General features: G+C 38.7%; 1 protein-coding gene across 1 annotated transcript; it reads right to left on the bottom strand.

Annotated features, from left to right (window-relative positions):
- Positions 1–1,565: 1,565 nt before the first annotated feature.
- Positions 1,566–17,265, bottom strand: LOC100498358 (TRPM8 channel-associated factor homolog). The gene is made up of 13 exons (XM_031899107.1): positions 17,206–17,265; positions 16,440–16,570; positions 13,637–14,258; positions 11,681–12,624; positions 11,006–11,100; positions 10,144–10,351; positions 8,284–8,905; positions 6,250–7,205; positions 5,631–5,725; positions 5,039–5,252; positions 4,329–4,568; positions 2,938–3,275; positions 1,566–2,193 (listed from the first exon to the last, which is right to left on the bottom strand). Exons 3-13 carry the CDS (start codon positions 14,251–14,253, stop codon positions 1,936–1,938), a joined length of 4,587 nt encoding a protein of 1,528 aa, XP_031754967.1. The 5' UTR covers positions 14,254–14,258; positions 16,440–16,570; positions 17,206–17,265; the 3' UTR covers positions 1,566–1,935.
- Between the last annotated feature and the right edge of the window lie 70 nt (positions 17,266–17,335).

Genomic DNA, 17,335 nt, shown 5'->3' with positions numbered 1-17,335 from the left:
ATACGCAGGTAGATAAACTGCTAAATTGGCCTGAAAGACTCAAAATTAGCAGCTGAAATCTGCCCATGTATGGCCACCTTTAAGTACACATCATTATGATTTTGCACAACCAAACACAGAGAATTCCCATACTTTGCTTCCACCAAAGTGAGTAGCATACAGTCATCTCAAAAAATGCAGCGTGTGTTACAAGCCATGAATAAAAGCTGCTAAACAAACATTTGAATTTTGTCTAGCACAGGCGTGATCAATTTGGACCAAATTGGAAAGTGGTTTTGGCCCCTATTGTAGTAATATGTTTGAGGACTATGCATACATACCTGCAAGTGTATAATATTAGTATCATTTAATTGTATGAATGTACATAGTGCACAAGATATCTGTATAGATTTAAACAGTGAGTCAGTCAGATGTTAATTAAGTTGCTTAAGTTGGGAATGCTTTGAAGTGCCTTTGTGTTGGTTACCTTGGTATTTATTATAGGGGGGGTGATCAACACCAAGATATCACAGGAAGCCAACTGGAGGGTCTTTTGCATTTCAAAGTTGAATTGTGTGTACAGTGGTTTATGGTGAGACAGCTCCTTATGGGAACTACCCGACTGACTAACACAATAAGATTCTGATACCTGATTATCTTGTCAGCCAATAAGAACACATCCCTACTTTGGTCAGTGAGAGCCCTAAAGGTGGCCATACACGCACCGATATTATCGTACGAAACCTCGTTTCGTACGATAATCGGTGCGTGTATGGCATGTCGGCGAGTCGACCGATATCGCAGGAAGCTGCTGATATCGGACGACTCGCCGATCGGACCAGTATGAAAATTTTGATCGGGCGCCATAGAAGGCGCCTGACCAAAATTCTCCCTTCAGAGCTGAATCGGCAGAAGGAGGTAGAAATCCTATTGTTTCTACCTCCTTACCTGCCGATTCAGCCCTGAATGGTGTGTGGCGGATCTTACGATGTTTCGTGCGACCGATGGTCGTACGAAACATCGTCAGATCGCCACGTGTATGGCCACCTTAAGAGTATAACTTGTGAAGCTCTTATACACACATAGTTGGTTGGACAGATTGATAGAAACATAGACAGATAGACACACACAAAGCTATAGAAGTTAGGTTAGGGAGAAGTCCTGAAGGCTGATCCCTATAGAACAGATCCTGTGGGCATATTTAAAGGAACTCTGTATCATTTGCTGTCTCTGGGCTGGATAATCGAAATAAATTAGCTTCATCTCTGGAAAAGAACCGTGGTTGTTTCCTTTTACCTGGCTGTGGTAAATATTGGAATATCCAGTATATTTGTAATAATATACATACATCTACAAATATCTACAAGATATATACACAACACCTATATCCTACTCTTTTGTGTTAGCAACCTCCATTTTGGCAAGTTCCTGGGCTACACACCCAGCTCTTCAGCCTTTGTTATACTAAACCCCACTCTAATGTCTCAGGAAATCCCTTAAATGTATTTCACCACACCATTGCCCATGGCTTTCATGCCTTTTCCAATGTTTTTGGGTGATACAGTTAAAAAAGCAGCCACAATGCATTACTGTATAAGAACTTTTACTGAAATTTAAGTTAAGCATCCCTCAACACCTCTGCTCTCTTTCTTTTAATATAACACAATTAGCATTGGCAAGAATTCAGTGTAAGATGTACATCAGCAGCACAAAAAAGGGGATAAACACCAGGGATTGTTGATGTAAATGTAAAAATCTCTCTAATGCATGATCACTTGGGTTAGCTATGCTGTCTCATGTGGGACTAGATCATTTAGCCATCTTCTACTAGCGTGGGAATAGGGCTTGACTACGAAATGCTCCATTCATCTTTAAAGTAATCCAGAATATATAATTGTTTTAGGCAGAATACTTGACAAATTCAGACAAAATAGTAGTTATATTACAATGCATCATCTATGATTTGATTGGACTAAGATATGGCTTCATGGGATCCTTCTCCCATACAGGTAATGCAGATAATTTACTGTGAGTTGCTTCCTCAATGGGCCATCCCCAGGCCTCAAAGAATGGAATGAGATTGGTTTGCACAGCCTCAGAGAACTTCTCTGCCCACAGGTTCATCTTTGATTTGTTGTCATTACTGATGCCCGACATGCTCTGGTAGTCTTTGAATAACTGCTTGAATGGTTCCCAGCCAAAGCCTTCTTGCAACTGTAACAGACAGGGACATGAGTTATTCCCAATGTTGTGCACAGTACATGACCAAGCACATTTAGAAAGAAACTTACCATATACAGAATTGTGGTTGAGCATGTACAATTCATAATGGTCAGGTAACAGTGCAGTGCAGAACAGGAATGTCTGGATTACAGGCAGTAAACATGTTGAAAGAAACCACTTTGATAGAAACATGCTAGACAGGAGAGCTGTTGCCGCAGTGCCCCCAAAGTTACCAGGGGTGGCAAAAAGCTGCTCCTGGCAACTAAAAGAGCCAAATTTCTGTTTTTCAAACCTGAAATTCGGCTCAGGTAGTGCAGAAAGTGGAATTGCGCTCTCTGCACTAGTGATGCAGCCCCCCCCCCCCTGGACCCACTCAGGTATTAGAAAAGGTAAGTGGTTAGGGGACAGAAACACCCCCGATATATCGATCGACCAGGCTTAAAAATTCAGCCTGGGAGAGGAACACATTGATGCAGTCTGCCTTAATGGCTGGCTTGTACTGCCTTGTGATCTGATTGTTTGGCCCAAGGGCCCAATACGAGCTGAGCTATAAGTTGATTTGCATAGTGGCTGCCACTCTAAGGGTCTATACCTTTCATTCAATAGCAGCCTTTACATGATAGCAATAATTATTATATTTGACTGGATCTTCACCAATAAATATTTGCTTTCAGTTTTTTGCATGGTATAATAGCCACCCTCGTTAGTTTATAGAAGTACAGATCTCAGTGTTACCTGTAGATAGGTTTCAAGTGCTGTCCACATGCTCCAGGTCTTTAAGTCAGATCCATTCTGCAAAAACCTTTGGATACGAGACGTTCTGGTTTCTGGCTGTAGCTCGGTGTGAGCTTTATTTCGTGGGATTCCCAGAACAGTTTCATGCACATACACAGACCAAAGGTTACATGTGGCTTCTGTGGTATGAGGTGGGAACTCCCAATTCGTTTTCTGCTGATTGTGTCCAAGCTCATGGATTGCCCCCCAAATTCCATTTTTCTGAATACCATTAGCATCAGTCAGTCCAGTGGCAGCTTCCATGTGGCACATTACTGGGTAGCCAGAGTGCATCCAACCTGCATATAAAGTTACCATTAAAGGGGAACTCCAACCAAGCTCAACTTAAACTTTCAGAAGTAAACCTAGTTTCAAGTAACTTTGCAATATATTCTCTTGCTGACTACTTTGAGACTCAAAGAAAATGTAACAGTAGTCGACTGTACCTGCAACTTCAAAAACCCACAATTCCCTGTACATGTGATATCAATAAGGAAAGGAACATCACAGTGCAATGCATTGTGGGTTACGTAGTTCCTGCATTCTGTCTGTAAGCTGTGGAGAAGTTGTTACAACTTGTAACATTGCAACATTTAGTCCCTCCTCCCCTGCCAGGATTTCAAATGATGCAGAAAGAAAATAACTGCAGCTGGATTTCAGCATATAAAAATGGCATTTATTCATACTTTTTGAAGGAGCAGACTACAGTGATAGGGAGATCAGGAGTTTCAGTGTTGTGTGGGGCTCTTTAACAAAATTTCCTTCAGAAGCCAGAGTTCCCCTTTAATTGAACTTGAACACAAATTTTGTGGGTTTTTTTTTGTTACAAAAGGAAAAGCGAATCTCAATTGTGCTTAAATTCTTACGCTATATTGCAAAGGAAGTTTGTCTAATGGTACATTTTCTGTTATAATTATAGAATTTGTCAGATTAATCTGTATAGAACTAAAAAGCAGTAGGTGGGATTTTGAGAATGGCTGATCCCACCATTACCATGTCATAAAGAGAAAATAATCCCATTCTTAGCATCCAGCCTACAGTTCTTACTCACATACTGACCAATTTACCTACAGCATAAACCTGCTGATTACACGACATAACCTTATCATGTATGTATAGCTTTATTTATGAAGCGCTACTTATGTACACAGCGCTGTACAGTAGAATACATTAATACAAACTGGGTTAAAGATAATAGATAAATACAAAGAATAACAATAAATACAAGATACAGTTGCAATAAGTTAAGAGTCAAAGACACAAGAGGATGGAGGTCCCTGCCCCGTAGAGCTTACAATCTAGATGGGATCATTTTATCATAAGTACATTGATATCCCACTGCATGACCTTACCGACTGTGAGCTGCACATCTGCTACAATTCTCTCTGGTCGGGGAAATTTGGCAGGAATGGCTGCAAGCTCAGAAATAGCGACCATCATTCTGTCCCAAATAGCCAGCAACTCTTCTGGATCACTTAGTGAGCGAATAGCATCTGAAGGTACGGTCAAGATAATGTTCTCTGTAATCAGCTCTGCCCATGGAGCAGGCAAATTGCAGTTCGATTCTGTCCAGTTTGCAAGACTGGTTTTGCCTGTATGAAAAAATAGTTTTTATTAATAAAAGAAGGGCTTGCAAGTAACTTTCGAACATCTATCTACCATCTTTAAGAATTACAACAAATAAAAATAATACTTGTAAGGATATATATTTCATTTTTAATCAGGAATTTGTGTTCCTTCACATTATTTTATTTCTTTCCTTTATTTTCTTTTTCAAATCATTTCATAACACTAAATAGTTTCTCCGTCAGCTCCAATTTTTATGAATTAATGGTCCAAAACCACTAGCTTCTGATTATTGGACCAGTGCTATTAGCCTTTAGAAGTCACAAGACTTGCAAGAACCTCTCCATAAAAGTCATTGTCATACCATGTGTTAGCATTTGATCTGTTATTATTAACATGAGCAACAGAGTACGGCTAAAACTGCAGAGACAGTCTAACTTCTAGCTCAATATGTTTGTTCCAAAAGATACAATTTAATGTTGTAATCTTTACTTACCCTTTATAAAACATGGGGCTGGTTCTGCTCCATACACTTTCACTGGTATGGTACCAAAATTACTGTTAGCTTTCACAATTATGTACAAAAGCCCCCCCCAATAGCAGGACACTGAAACCTTCTCACTAGTAACAAAGGTTTTGTGCACAACAATGGGGGCCCGACAGAACTCATCCTTAGAGCTCAGATCATCTGAATGACAGCCAACCTGCACCTGTTATTAACACCAAGCACATATGAAATGAGAGAGAACACTTATGCTGCACAAAACAAACATTCTATATTTTGGACTAACAAAACTATCCATTTTGGACTAATTTCAAAGTTAACTAATTTAAAATCACATCAAATAATTAATACAACCCATAAAAAATTAGGTAATACTGCAAATGACTTCTCTTCAGAGAAAATTATGTTTAGTGCTATAAACCCATAATCACGATAATCTTGCCATTCATATTGGGATTTATTTTACCATGTGTATAGTTTTATCATGTTTATCAACAAGTTGTATCTACAGTAGGGCCCCCTAACTAGAAGGATCCAGTGAACAAGAACAGTTGAATGCCCAGTTCATAGTGTAGAATATTACCTGAAAACCTTGTTTCACGGCTGAGGCAGGAAACTCAAGAAGTGCTGCCTTCTTGGGAGCTAAGTAGAGGCCAGTGCTTCTCCAGGCATTGTTACCTAAGTATTAAAAGCCAGCTTCACATTATGATGCAAAAAGGAGGAGAACTAAACCCTAACACAAATGCCATATCTTATATATCAAACTTATTGCACCAGCCTAAAGGTTCATCATCTCTATAACAGTGTGTCAGTGACACTCACATGCTCAGTGGGCTCTGGGCAGCTGTTGAGAAGCCATGGTTAGAGGTCGTCTTATATCATCAAGCAGAAAATCAGGTTTCTCTATCATAGGAGCTGATGCTACAGGGCTGGTTATTAAATTCTGATGCAAGTTTCACTGGCTTCTGAGCTGCCATGTACTAATAACCTGTATTATTTACTAGCCTTAGTTGTATTTTGACATTTATATGCTACATATAGAGTAAATTGTGCATCAGTCCCTAAGCTCAGTAACTGAAAGAAGCACAGAGCACATGGTGTGAATTAGCAGAAGAAAAGATGGTGATCTAGTAGAGGCATACATTGAATCTCTCCCTGTAGCATTTTTAATAAATATTGTTATGACGAAGCATACTCCTTACCTGGGTTTGTAGTATCAATCTTCACTGTGACTGAAGGTTCCTGTTCCAGATTTTTTACCAGGTCACTCATTTGGCTCTTGATAAAAGAATCATGGGCTAAGCACAGAATTAAACCCTGTTTGGAGCAGCTGCTCACAGGACACTTCTTGCTGACATTAGGTACGTCACATGCCTGCATCATATCTAAAAACCGACATTGCATAGAGCTAGTGACAGGTTTGCCTGGGAGCTTCAGAAAATGGGACATGTCCTGTTTGAGTTTAAACAACCAAGCAGCCAGGGATGGCTTTAACTCAGATTCATTCTGCATTTCATTCTCCAGATGGCAAAATGCTTTGGGAAGGTTATACTGAACAATGTCTTTATCAGGGTAGATAGATTTATAACTACCTCTAGGGATGGTATTATTCAAAATGCTGATGCCAAATTTGTTCAGGATTTTGTTTCCAGGGTAGTGGGTAAGGACATTACAGTCTGGATTCTGAGAATGCCAATACCAGGCATGGCCAGCAATAAGAAGTCCTCCGCCCTCTGCAACAAACTGATGGATGGCCTTTGCTTCTGTGTCGCTATAGGATGAGCAGCAGTAGACACTTAACTCAGGGACTAATTTGGATATATTGCAGGGGATGTTCTCCTTCTGCAAAAGCTCAGCAAGTTTTGTCAAGTTTTTTTCAACACCAATTTTTCTGTCCTGTCTATTATCTAGCCAAGATATGGCATTCAGGATTATTGTTTTCATCTCCGGTTTGAAAAAGAAACCTTCATGTGTCGCCACAACCACATGCCCTTTGCCATAATATGCAGCTGCCAGAAAACATTGTTTCTTGTCAGTTAATCCAACTGGAAATGATAATGCCCCATGAAGGAGGAGATCTGAATGAATACCCAACCCACTGATGTCAATTTGTGACACACCATTCAGGAGATGCTTTAGGTCCACTGAAGAGTCAAAACTGTGTGAAATAAAAAAGCTTTGGTATTTAACAGAGCATTGGCACTTGGCAGTTCATGAATAGTAGAACATGATAACTGAGATAGGGCAGTAAAATCTTTGCAATAAAAAGATGCAACAACATCTGAATAAAAAAAGTTACACAAATGGGTATAAAAAATAAAGAGAAGCAGGAATCAATTTAAATGTCAATTCTATCCTTAACCTGGTTTATTTCTCACATCAGCTTTTGCACTTGCAAGTTTGGCTTATGCCACACATGGTGGACTTTCAGCCTGTGGATATACACAGGTAGAGAATCTGCCCCTATGCTTCAATCATCACTCTTTTGTGTCTGCACCCAAAGCCATTGCCATGGCCTAGGAACAGGCACACAAAGCAGGTTTTGGCACAAAATGCATACTTCACTTGCATTTACATAGATAGAAAAGGTTTAGGTCAAGCCTGTCTTCCCAAACCTTGATCTGGGTACTGAATGTTCACTGCTTGGCCTGAACATGGATTCCCCAGACATGGGTTTGCAGCGAAATTCTGCATTTCACCATCAGTGAGACAAAAAAGTCACCAAGACAAAAAAGTCACCAAGTCAAAAAAAATGTTGCAGAGATACAATAAATTGCTGCAAAAAAAATGCCCATTGTCTTTAATGCATTTGGAGTAAAAAAAAAAGTTACACGTAAAAATTTGTCACGCATAAAAAAATGTCTGTTGACTTCAATACATTTTGGAAATTTTTGCCGTTTCACAAATTTCTCGACAAAGCGAAATGGGACAGATTCACTAATCAACACTCAACACTCTTAAACATATGTTGACTACTATTGCTGCTGCTACTTCCAATATATTCTAGAGTCTCTATATTTTCTTATGGCTGGATTTTTAGGTGTTTGATATATGTGGCCTTTTATAAGGTGCTTCAGATTAGCATTCTTCCTTCTGCCTTCTGTAAAATTACATTATATACATCATTTAAAAGATGTTATATAATGGTATTGGATTAGAGACAGTCTGTAAGCAGAGCAAGGGAATATAAGGTATGACATAAAAAGGTATACATTATAAATTGGGACCATACTCACTCTGTGTATATTGGACATTGTGGCATATTTTCACTCAAAATGAATTTTCCTTTCTCTCCATAGTGTTCAGTAAAATACACCCCTGAAACAGATGCTATTTTGTTTCCTGGAAAATGCTGCAGGACATTTCTACCTGTGTTGCTGTTTGACCATTCACAAGCCTGAGCCCCGATCAGCAGGCCTCCCCCCTTTCGCACAAATGAAATGATCTGCTGAGCTTGGCTGTCATCATATCCATTAGTACAGAACACTCCAATGCCATCAGTTAGGCCTGAACTGGTTTGGACTTTACAGCCAGAGACAGTGAGTGTTTCAGATAGCAGGCCAAAGGCATTGTGTACTCCAATGATGGCTTCTGAGTTTGGGCTCAGCCAGGATATTGCATTTTGGATAAAAAGCATAAACTCTTTCATGTTCAGATAATTTTCATGAGCTATAGCTACCAATTTTCCTTTTCCATAACGAGAGGCAGCGATGAGCACATCTTTCTTAGGAGTCACCATTATGGGAAATGCAGTGTTTCCGGTAAGCAGCAGCTTGCAGGGAGTAGCATCCCTAGAGAAATCCATACAGCCAACACCACGGATCAGTAATTGGTAATCTTCATTAGGCATTCTTTTTTCTAGGGGTGGGAAAGTTTTATATAATAACCTTTATTAATCTAAATACATTGCACTGAACTCAGAACTCATTTATGTGGACCAGAATCCTTAAACCTACTGCTCTACATTGAGGGGTTATATAAGAAATATCAGGCATTGATACATTCCCTTCTATACACTAAAATATATTACAGTACTAAATATAGCAATTTAACAGGGTTATATGCATTTTTCTATTATTGCATATCTACGGTATTTCTGCAAAAATGCAGAGTAATAAGTATCCAAAGTAGTAGTGAGGGTTAACAGACAGCAACAGACAAATGACGCCATGAGAAATACCCACTTTAAAGACAAATAAAGACTTAACAAAAAGCAGGATCGTGGGAAAGTAACTGTTGCAGAACAACTGCATACATTTTAGTGTAAGTAAAGTAAATAGCCTGTGCAAAGTTAATACTGACCATACTAAATTCTTCCTTACTGACTCTGGCTCTCAGCATGTAATTCTACTCACAAGTTTAATGGTAATGTAGCATAAAACAGTAATGGTGCCTGCGCACAATTTTTTTTCTGCAATAAAGCTGTAAGGGTAGAAACCCTGCACAGAATTGCCACGTTGTGCTGGTAATTTCGTCCATATTAGTAAGGGGGTTTCGTATCCCATAATTACTGAGCACCAGGCGGAATGTGGATGTGCATGTTAAAAATTTTGTCACTATTGCAGCACACAAGGAGCCAGATGGGAGGACCAGAGTTCACTTTGCATTGAATTTATGAGCATTTTGGAGGAATAAGCCAGCTATGTGCAAACTGACATAGCTACAGTTACTGGGTGATTTACACTAAAATGGATCAACCAAAATAAAACTATATTAAAAAGGAAGCATTTTAATTATGAAACTGAACTGTATCGACAGCTCTCTGTGGCCCCTTCCAACAAAACTGTAAAGCTAACGTGTAATAACCAAATGCAGTTATTTGTGTTAGGTAAATTTACAGCCAAGGGTATACAAAGGTATTTAACTCCAACACATTGCCTATAATAATGCTGTCATTTTAATTGTATTGCCTCACCAATCACTAGATCTAATTATCTATTTACTAGATTATGGTTACTAATCCCAATACCCTACACCAATAGGGAGATGGCGAATATTAATAATCTCAATGGGCATAATTGTAAATACTTGCTTAACCAGAATACCTCGCTTTTGCTTTTAAACACAATTATATTAGTAATAATGTACTACCTTACCCTTTATAACAGTAGAGGTTGGCACTGCTCCAAAAACCTTTACAGGGATTTTACCCAAGTTGCTCTTAGCTTTCACAATGACGTCTAGAGGGCCACCCCATAAACAGGATACTGAAACCCTCTGATCGACAACAGATATTGTGTGCATGACAGGAGCATGGCAATATTCTTCAACATTCAAATTATCCGAGTCGCATCCAATATGCACCTTTCATGAACACCAAGCATAAGAGTCATATACATGAGCTGCAGGCAACAAATCAACTACAATTAAAACAGTTGACATTTTCAGGTGAAAGATGATTTGTACAAGAGCACATTGTAGCCCTAGAATAGTACAGAGATGTGTTAGATTTCTAGTGCATGAAATGGGCTACATAAGTTTGGCTGGTGGAGAAAGTGTGGGAGAAGGACAGACATGGCGCTTTCCTGGATGTGAGAGGGAGAGACATGTGGCTGGAGCTGTGTGGGTGGCTGATGATATTCCAAGGGTGGAGCCCATGGTCTAGTTCAGAGCAGGAGGTCCTCAAGTGTACTGTGACCATTGCATGACAAGAACCTGTGAACAGACTGTGTGCTGATCAACTGGCTATTCTGATTCTGCTGCCACACTAAATTAATATGTGAGACTTTGGTTTATGACCAGAAGTGCAAGTGTGGGGCGCTAAAATACAAAATCCACCCCACCCTACACAGTGAGACTAAATAGATAAGATTTTCAGTCAGTGTTTATTTTTAGGATTATTTGCAGGTAAACCTTAAATCCAAAAATCTGCCTTCTCCTTTTGGTAGGAGTGGTTGCATATCAGTAAACTAATGGAATAGCAAAGAGCAAAATATTGGAGCTAGTTTTGAGAGTTACCTGAAGACCCTGATGCACAGCTGAAGCTGGAAACTCAACAACTGCCATCTTTTTAGGATATATGTAGAGACCAGTACTTCTGTGGGCATCTTTACCTAAGACAGGAAAAAAGACACACATATGTGGGAGTGTCAAATAATACGGTTTACATAACCACTTTTTCTGATTGGGTTTACAATATGAATAGTTGCATTTTGAATGGATATTACTATTTCTTTATTTGGATATGATAGAAATAAAATGGCAGTATAAGATATACTAAGGCATTTGGTAATAAGCCAAGTTAAAGAAGTGAAAAATATTGCTTGGGTTTTATGTCTTGGGTTCAATGCTTTTGAGAGGTAAAACATCTGCAGCTAGGACTTGTTTTAAAAGAGGCAAACTGAGACTAAGGGGCATATATATTACCTGTCGATAGTGGGTTCAGATCATTGATGCCAGAAATCCCAAGGGAGGCAAGCTTTTTACTTTTTGAAAAATCCCAGTCATGGAAGAAAGCAATTAATCCCAGAAAATGCGAGTTGAAAAACTCACGCTTTCTGGCATCCATTATCCTGAACCCCGTTAGTATCTGAGAGTGTAATGGGATCTCTAGATAATGACTAAATGACTGATTAGTGTCACTGAACTTTTACACATTCTAATGAATAATACCTTGGTTTAAACACTCATTACCTGGGTTTGTAGCATCAATCTCCACTATGATTGAAGGTTCCTTCTCCACATAATGATTTAGGTCCTGCTTCTGCTTTAGGATTTCAGCTTCATGTGCTAAACACAGGACTAATGCCTGTTTGGCGCTGCTAGTTTCCTGTGTTTGCTTGCTAGTCTTAGAAATATTACAATTTTCCAATAATTCTTCATACTGCAGCCTTATAGCAGTATTGAGTGGACAGGTTGGAAGCTTCATGAAACCATTGATATCCTGTATGAGTTTGAAGAGCCAGGTGCTTAACTGAACTTTTGGCTCATCTTGAATTTTCAGCTGTGAAATAGTTTGGAGGAAGTTATACTGGTTAGCATCGCCACCAGACTGATTTGCCTTATAATTGCCTTGAGGGATGGTCCACTCCAGAATACTAATGCCAAACTTATTCAGAACTTTGTTTCCTGTGTAGTCGATAAGGACATTTTTGTCCACATTTTCAGAGGACCAATTCCAAGCATGGTCAGCCAAGAAAAGACCACCCCCCTCTGCAACAAACTGATGGATAGCCTCCACTTCATTATCACTAACGGATTGGCAGCAGTAAACACTCATTTCAGAGTCCAAGTCAGATACCTGAGAGGAGATGTTTTCATTCTTTAAAAACTCAGCGAAGTTTCCCAGGTCTCTGTGAACACCAATTTTTCTGTTTTGGCCAAGATCCAGCCATGAGAGCGCATTTAGTATGAAAGTTTTTAGTTCTGGTTTGGTGAGGTAACTTTCATGTGCAGCAACTATTACACGCCCTTTGCCATAAAATGCAGCAGCGAGAAAACATTGTTTGTTGTCACTTTGCCCAATTGGAAATGTTAGTGTCCCATGAAGGAAAATATCTGAGGGGACAGCTTGCCCACGGATGTCAAAATGGGATACACCATCCAAAAGATGCTTAAGATCCACTGAGAAGTCAAAACTGAGTGAGAGATGTTATGTTTTTAACAAGTCATTGACTTTATATGAGCATTACTATATGATACTCAAAGATACACAGCCATAAAGATGTCAAAATTAGAAAACTTAGAACAGTGTGTAAGTAATAACTAATTAATACATTAGAGCTCATATGCTAAGCAATTCCTGTGAAATACTGTGCAACTGCACAATAGCATGCACTGCAACTTGCACAAAGCACAGGCACCAATTTGTGTGTCAAGGTGGTTAATGATGCACATGTTGTGGCACCAATATTCCTTTTAAATATGTGCACGAAAAATGTTTCCTTATTAGAATGGAAAGTCACAAAATCATGTGCAATCATATTCATTCGCAATACTGAGTAGACAAAGTTAACAACAAAGTTACAAAGTTGTCTCTATATGCTCTGTTAAATCCAGTCATCCATTAGTGGCTTGCGTCCATAGCCACAACTGTGTCATGTGAATCAGATGCTAATACAGTTATTGACACCACACACAGTGACATACAAGTCACAGCAGATTCTAATTAATGCATGGCATCAATTATGCTGCAATTTTGGGAAAAAATGCTGAATTGTGGGTATAAAAATGTTCCATTTACTGCAGCCAGTCAGCCTAAATGACCAGCAAATGTTGCTGTTGTCTCAAATGTAATATATTTCCGTTTTCAAACTGCTAAAAATTGCTAATAAACTGATGACAAAAACTATAAAAAAATGAAAATTGAAAAAGTGCTCAGAATAGCATTTGTTTTAAGGATTTCCGTTAATATGGATTAGAGAAAAAAAAGAATTAAAATAGTGTGAAACTGCATTTTATCAGTCATACTATAATAGTGTGTCAGGTGTCTAGGCATATGGCTAAATAAGATGCTGGATTTGCTATGAAATTAAACTGAATAAATCCAGCAGTGGCCAATAAAAAGCGAAAGACTTGACAAACATAAGAAAATTACTGAGAATTCTAAATGCAAGCTTGAGAACATATTAAATTATGTTTTTAACTCACTGTGTGTATATGGAACTCCGTGGAATATTTTCAGTCAAACAGAATTTTCCCTTCTCTCCAGTGCCGCTATTGAAATACACCCCAGAAACAGAGGTTATTTTGTTTCCTGGAAAATTATGTAGAACATTTTCCTGTTTGTGGTTATGAGCCCAGTTCCAAGCCTGAGCGCCAATCAGCAGGCCTCCCCCATCTCGCACAAATGAGATGATCTTCTGAGCCTGGCTATCATCATATCCGTTAGTACAGAACACTCCCAAGCCCTCAGTCAGGCCAGTAGTTTTTTTGACTTTATAATCTGAGGCACTGAGAGTCTCAGCAAGTAGATTTAATCTATTATGTATCCCAATCACAGATTCAGGGTTTGGGCTAATCCAGGTTATTACATTTTGCAAAAAGTCCTTAAACTCTTTCATGTTTAGGTAACCCTCGTGGGCAATGACCACCATCTTTCCTTTTCCATAGCGAGAAGCAGCAATGAGCACATCCTTTCTAGGAGTTACCACCACAGGGAATGCAGTGTCTCCTGTTACCAGCAATTTACAGGGAACAGGACCTCCAGAGAATTCCAAAAAACCAACACCATGGACTAATGATCGGTAATCTTCATCAAATGTCATATTTTCTAAATGAAAACAGTCATGAAAAAAACAGTAAGAAAAGATTTGAAGTGAAAGGTGGCAGACGTGGGTTCTGTGCATGAGAGCACTAGCTTTGCTGCTTAGCCGGATTCTAGCTCCTGGTATGTATACTACTGGCAGACCACATGAACTCTTCTTTGGGTTATTCAATTCTTTATACTTAATGCGCTTAATACATAGATTGGATTATTATTAAAAGCTCATGCCTCTTCACTAAGGATTCAATTACACAGTTCAGGCACTCTTTTATAAATGTACTGTAGGCCAAGGTCTCCCGCCAGCTAACACTTGTATCCCATCAGCTTAATATCAATTATCTAATAGGGTGGCTCAAGGGGAGACAAGCATAAAGTTCATGCATTGTAGTATTTTACATAAAACAACCTTTTTCAGCATTTCAGACTACAGGTATACGACCCATTATCCAGAAAGCTCCATATTACGGGAAGAACATTTCCCATAGACTCCATTTTAATCAAATAATTAAATTTTTTTTAAATTATTTCCTTTTTCTCTGTTATAATAAAACAGTATATTGTACTTGATCCCAACTAAGAAATAATTAATCCTTATTGGAGGCAAAACAAGCCTATTGGGTGTATTTAATGTTAACATTTTTAGTAAGAAAAAACTAAGCTTTATCAGAAAGCCATAAATACAGCCATAAACACTCATAGAAAAGCTGCAATCAGCAAGGCTGGAACTAGGGAGAGGCAGAAGAGGCACCTGCCTAGGGCGCAACAGTGGGTGGGTGCAAGGCAGGTACCTCTTCTTTCATTTACCCCTATGTCCATACCCTTTACCTCCATCCAGCAGACCCCGCAGCCCACCCCCAATGTGTGCATGCATAAGTGCGCTCGCTTGCGCATGCGTGTACACCCACAGGAGGGGGGCGGGCCAAGCGGCTGGGTTGCCTAGGGTGCCCAGCCAGTTTGGCCCAGCACTGGCACTGAGTCCACTTTCAAAAGAAACAGGATTTCTTGTATTCCTTTGTGTACCAAGTTAACTTTTGTATGGTAACACATTCTGCACAATAAATATAGCATTCTGTCTTGCTCTGTTGTTATTAATTTATTGGCAATAAAATGCCAAAATGCCTTTCCTTCAATTTTAAGGAATGGAGATCCAAAGTAGACTTTTGGCAGAGAGCCCAGAATACTTAACACCTGCACTTAGATACAACTGAAATTTATAAGATTATTGCTAGGGGAGCAAGATTAAAAAGATGGGGAGGGCAATTAATTGAGCAAGGTGAAGTAAAAATGAGATTATGGGATTAATATTTTTAGGGAAAAACTCTACACAATATTGACATAGAGCAGCACCCCTTCAGTTACATATATAAATCTAGTACAGATATATTTGGAAGCAAATTAAAAAAAAAAAAAAAAAAAAGATATACCATACATCAGCAAAATTCATTCTTTAGAAGCTACAGCCTAATCTGAATGAGTTTATTATGATACTAACACTAAAATCTACTCTTCATGATAATGATGTGCTTTTGTAAGTAATTGCTACTTGAAGTTCCTAAACCTGACTATTTTGCCAACCTGACTGTCCCTTCTCAGCCTGTCAGTTATAGCTTCTAATGCTAACGGACTCCTGCTGCACAGATATGGCAGCCCCCTCATAGAGGAACATGGGGGATCAGAAAGGTAATGTAAAAGCATTGGGTAAATATGGCAACATTTTATAGCAACATTTACATTTAATGGCAACCTTTTATGGTAAATATTATATAAATAATACAATAATAAATGTCTAGCCTATGATTAAGGGTTGGTACCCAAAATGCTCATGTTTTTAACTACTTAATAAAGGACTGATTTTAATATGAAGTAGGTTAGCAGCATTTTTTCCTTCATTTTTTCTGGAGCACTATTTAGAATCAGTATGCACCTGGCTTTATTGGTTTCTTCCCTGGTTAAATGGGGTGACAGTGGGTGTGAGTTTGGGTGGTAAGTAACATTTCTTCTTTATATTTTTATAAAATTCTAAAACTCATGGCAATGTTATCATAGATGTAAAAAAAAATAAGTTCAATTTCTGGCATTTGTATCTCTTTAACCAACAGACATGCCTAACAGGCTTTCCTTTATATTTATATTTTTAAGAAGGGCTCATAGAAATCTAAACTTTACAATTATAATTCAGATTTATACCTGATGGGTTTGTAGCACTGGAGATGAGACAGTCTGTTGGAAGTGCAGTGCCCTGGTATCCAAACAGCTCCTTATTAGCTTCAGTGACTCCCTTCTTCTCCTTATGAACTGGCAGCTTTGTTGTGCCTTTCCTATGACCAAAGCCAATAGTTGCACTGCTGTGAGAAGGTTTTCTTTTTATGATGTTTGATTGGTGGGTGGGGTTGTGCAGGATCAACAAATCTCATTTCAATAGTGACTGCCCTTTTTCACAAGTTTATGTAATTATGTTCTCAAATAAGTCATGTAGGTAAAGCTTTAAATGTGGCGATGTTTGTTTTACTTGTGCTGCATGTGATGGAATTGGAAGCTTGCCCAGGTAGCTGTGTTCCTTGGGGTTGTTTTCTAAAAAGAACATAGCACCTTCCCCAGTATATAGGACATTATACAGTTCATGTTTTAAACATTAAATAGAATTAGTATTTTATAAAAATATCTTTATTAGCATATCTTTACTTAGAAACATATAGATCCACAGATAACCACAATACAGGTAAAAGGCTATGGAACAGTATGGCAGATCACTATGTCTGCAATCAATCCATTTTTTTTATAGTGGGAAGGAAAGTCAATGAAACTAATGCTGGCAATGACATGGGATTTGTCTCACTGCAAACACTTGTAGCATAAATACACTACTCATGTACTGGATGGATGTAAGTAGTTTTCATTAAAAGACAAATGCTTGAGCCCATGGAGGGGCAATCAGCTAACTAAAGAAACTTACCCCAATAAGAACAAGGAGAGAAAGCGAGCCCATTATACACGTCTGCAAACCAGAGAGAACAAGGAAAAAGTGAAAGCAGAACAAGGTGTGTAAGATTATAGTGACACCTACAGGATAAACATGAGAGGCA

The sequence above is a fragment of the Xenopus tropicalis genome, chromosome 3, assembly GCF_000004195.4.
Source record: "Xenopus tropicalis strain Nigerian chromosome 3, UCB_Xtro_10.0, whole genome shotgun sequence".
In the NCBI taxonomy this organism is placed as follows: domain Eukaryota; kingdom Metazoa; phylum Chordata; class Amphibia; order Anura; family Pipidae; genus Xenopus; species Xenopus tropicalis.
Note: the sequence above shows the minus strand (reverse complement) of the source record. Positions and strands in the feature narration are given on the sequence as shown.